General features: G+C 45.9%; 1 protein-coding gene across 1 annotated transcript in view; it reads right to left on the bottom strand.

Annotated features, from left to right (window-relative positions):
- Positions 1-3,573, bottom strand: part of NRG3 (neuregulin 3) — a 145,945-nt gene extending 142,372 nt beyond the window's left edge. Inside the window, exon 1 of the mRNA XM_015405720.1 lies at positions 3,462-3,573. Coding sequence (XP_015261206.1) covers positions 3,462-3,573 — 112 coding nt within the window. The remainder of the gene's footprint in view (positions 1-3,461) is intronic.
- Between the last annotated feature and the right edge of the window lie 781 nt (positions 3,574-4,354).

Genomic DNA, 4,354 nt, shown 5'->3' with positions numbered 1-4,354 from the left:
CTTCCTTTTATCTGTTCTAACCTGACTGCTCAGCAATTTCATTGAGTGCCCATGAGTTCTTGTATTGTGAGGAAGGGCGAAAAGTACCTCTTTCTCTACCTGCTCTATCCCATGCATAATCTTGTTAAACCCCTATCCACCCCATAGTCATTGTTTCTCCAAGCTAAAGAGCCCCAAGCGTTTTAACCTTTCTTTATAGGGAAAGTGTTTCAACCCTTTTATTATTCTAGTTGCCCTTTTCTGCACTTTTTTCAATGCTATAATGTCCTTTTTGAGGTGTGGTGACCAGAACTGTATACAGTATTCCAAATGAGGTCAAACCATCGATTTATACAGGGGCATTATGATACTGGCTGATTTCTTTTCAATTCCCTAATAATCCCCAGCATAGCGTTGGCCTTTTTTATTGCAGTCGCACACTGTCTCGACAATTTCAATGAGTTATCTCCTACGACTCCAAGATCTCTCTCTTGGTTAGTCTCTGCCAGTTTGGACCTCATCAACGTGTATTTATTGGCTCCAATGTGCATCACTTTGCACATGGCCACACTGAACCCCATTTGCCACGCTGATGCCCACTTGCCCATCCTCAATAGATTCCTTTGGAGTGCCTCACAATCCTCCCTGGTTCTCACCACCCTGAACAATTTTGTGTCATGCCACTTCACATTCAAGGCAAGAGACAGAGTGGTGGTCTGTCATTGCTTGCCTTGGCATAGCAGCCCTGAACTTCCTTGGTCTTTCATCAAGGTATTAACCAGGGCTGACCCTGTTTAGTTTTTGATACCTGATGGGATTGGGTTAGCCTGGGCCATTCAACTCACGGCATTCTGTTTGTTGTTGTTGTTCAGTCGCACAGTCGAGTCGGACTCTTCGCGACCCCATGGACCAGATCACGCCAGGCCTTCCTGTCTTCCGCCATCCTCTGAAGTTGGCTCAACTTCATGTTCGTTGCATCTATGATACTGTCTAACCATCTCCTCCTTTGCCGTTCCCATCTTATTTGACCTCCAATCTTTCCCAGCATCAGGGTCTTCTCCAGTGAGTGCTCCCTTCTCATTGGGTGGCCAAAGTATTTGAGCTTCAGTTTCGTTATCTGGCCTTCCAGGAAGCAGTCAGGGTTGATTTCTTTTAGGATCGACTGATTTGATCTCCTTGCAGTCCAAGGGACTCTCAAGAGTCTTCTCCAGCACCATAGTTCAAAAGAATCTATTCTTCGGCGCTCGGCCTTCCTTATAGTCCAACTCTCGCAGCCATACATGGCTACTGGGAATATCATGGCTTTGACCATGCGGACTTTTGTTGGCAGGGTGATGTCTCTACTTTTTATCATGCTGTTTAGGTTCACCATCGCTTTCCTCCCAAGGAACAGGGGTCTTTTAATTTCATGGCTGCTGTCCCAGTCTGTGGTGATCTGGGATCCCAGGAACATGAAGTCTGTCACTACTTCCACGACTTCCCCTTCTATTTGCCAAGGAGTGATGGGGCCGGATGCCATGATCTTAGTTTTTTTGATGTTGAGCTTCAAGCCCACTTTTGCGCTCTCCTCTTTTATCCTGAGCAAGAGGCTCTTTAGGTCCTCTTCTCTAGATGAGTGGTGACTAAAAAAACCCGATAAAGCAACCAAACAAGCATGAAAGGGAAAGGTGCATATGTCAGAAGCTGCTACGGGAATGGCCCACATGACCTTATTGTGGCACTCCCCCAATCAACAGAGCTTCCATCTCTCTGTTTTCATGTCTGCTTGTTTGTTTTTGCAATGGTGAACTGCATGAGGCTGAGCGAATATCCACAAGAGCTCAGTTTAAAGCTGCATTCCTTGCAACATCTGCAGATTGTATCTAAATTAAGTCTTGCGGAATCTGGGAGCTTTCCGTATCAACAGCGATTAGTAAGTATCAACACTGAATGTTATTAGGCACAGCAACGATACAGGATGGCTTGAATACCTTCTCGGAATGACTGCCAGCAATAACCTGAGATTGTAGTGCTGAGAGTGTAAAATGTTCATGGTACTGTTAAGCAGCTAGCTTGGTGTTTCCTCACATTTTAAAAATAGGGATAAATGCAAAAGAGGCAGCTGCTGGTCTCTTTCTCTCTCACACACACATTCTCAAATAAAAGTCTTTTTTTATTAGCTGTTGTAGATTTTCCGGGTTGTATGGCCGTGGTCTTGGCATTGTAGGACCTGACGTTTTGCCAGCAGCTGTGTGTACTCTCTGTGTCAAGGTGAGAAGAAAAATGGTAGGCAGGTAATTTATATCTACTCAGGAAGGTGGGGTAGGGCTGAGTCATTATCTTGTAGGAGTTCCCCAGGCTGTGAACATGCTAATGGAGGAGCTTTCCTGAGGAGGTTCTTTTGTATATGGATTGTTTCCTGGGGAGGTTTCCTGTGTCCTGAGGAGGTTCTTTTGCACGTGGATTCTAATCTTATCTGTAGTGCTATTGTCAGATGTAGAGCCTTTTGTGTTTTTCAGGACGGGAAACCATGCCCTATTTATTTTTACGATCTCTTCTTTCCTGTTGAAATTGTGTTTATGTTTATGAATTTCAGTGGCTTCCCCGTGTAATCTGACATGGTAACTGGATGTGCTGCCCCAAAAAAGTCTCTTCTGTAGCAAAACGGATTTGAGGAGCACAGGCCACATCCACCCTCTGACTTCTCCTGTGCTTTGGGGTCTGCATCATCTCCTGTTGAAGCCAGAAAATTCAGGGACATAAACCCATAAAATCAAGAGGATACAATTCCCCTAAGGGCCAAACTTAGATGTGTACTGACTGCAGCACTGTGCCCCCACTGTGGGACAAACAGGCCCCCCACGGCTGTTTCATTTTGGGAAAAGAGCACAGGAGGGAAGGCTGAAGTCCCTTCTCTCCATGTGGTTCTGAGCTGAATACAGCACTTGGGAATGTTAGCTTTCAGATGTTACATATGACTGCAAATTGGGTCGGGGACCTCCGGCTGTCCAGCAGAGTTCTAGCAGCAATACCAGGGTGTGGAGGAAGGAATGTGACGTTCCAGGGAAGGAGAAGCTCCTTAAGTAGCTAGAAGCAGTCTCCTCCTAGCAGCAGCCATGTAAGTGTTGCAGCCACCAAAATAACTATGCTAACCCTGGCAGTTGCAACAGAACAAGGAAAGTTTGGGAATTCTGGTCACAACAGCTCCTCCACCTACAGCCGCTCCCCATACCACCTTTCCCCATATGTTCCCCCAAGGGCATTACAGTCGAGGGACCAACATCTTTTGGTTACCCCAGGCCCCAGGGATGTCAAACTCGCTGTGACCAGGGCCAGGGCCTTTTCAGTGGCGGTTCCTACCTGGTGGAATGAGCTCCCGGAGGAGAGGAGATCCGGGCCCTGTGGGACCTTGTGCAGTTCCGCAGGGCCTGCAAGACGGAGCTCTTCCACCAGGCTTTCGAGTAGGAGCCACCGCCGCCACTGTACCATCACTGCACCGCTACCGCAAAGTGCGGGGATGCCATTGGGGTGCATGATGGCCCTGAGCCGAAGATCGGAAGGCAGCGTTGTCTTGGAACTTGCTTCGTCGTTCTGGGTCCATCTTCCAGAACCCATCTTGGAATGATGAACTTTTAGAGCACCAGCACTTTAATTGTAATTTTGTATTGTTTTACTCTGCTTTTGACTGTTTTATCATGACTTTGTGCCCTATTGTTAGCCGCCCTGAGCCCGTTGGGGAGGGCGGAATATAAATTTGAATAATAATTAAATAAATATACAGTTTTTATAAGGGAACATAGAGACGACCAGTTTTATTTCTCTCCTAAAGCCAGTGTTGAACCAGGGCATCAGTTCACAGATTTCTGCAGCCGTGGGCAATGATTTTGTATACTGTGGTGCATGATTGTAGAGGGGCTGCTCAGGTTAGTGGTGCACCAGGATGCTTTCTGCTGCATTGTTGTTAAAAATAAATAAACAGAGACATTTGGTTCCTTAGGAGGAGGAGGAGCCAGTGTCCATACCTATCAATGTGGCTGCCGCCAATGGGAAAGAAGTTTGAGGTTTGGGGCAGCATTTGGATGTAACATGTGGGAATGAGCATACAGGTTACACATAGGCTAAATTACTGCAATAATAATATTAGACATTATAGGACTAAGTGAGAATTATGCTCTGATAGATATCAGCGACTCAAGGCAAGGAGGGACTTTATAGGCCTCATATGGTATTGTCTTGTGTCCAGATCAGATATATGTAATCCAAATGCAATATGGAGCCAATGTAACCTAATAGTATGTAGTGGCACTACATACTATTAAGTTACACTGTACTATTAGGTTACACTGGCTCCATATTGCTTTTCAAACTGATTCTTTTGGACCACACTTGGAAGGTA

This window comes from Gekko japonicus, unplaced genomic scaffold (genome assembly GCF_001447785.1).
Source record: "Gekko japonicus isolate JY-2015 unplaced genomic scaffold, Gekko_japonicus_V1.1 scaffold1458, whole genome shotgun sequence".
NCBI lineage: Eukaryota > Metazoa > Chordata > Lepidosauria > Squamata > Gekkonidae > Gekko > Gekko japonicus.
The sequence above is the reverse complement of the archived record's forward strand: the minus strand, read 5'-3'. Positions and strand labels throughout refer to the sequence as shown.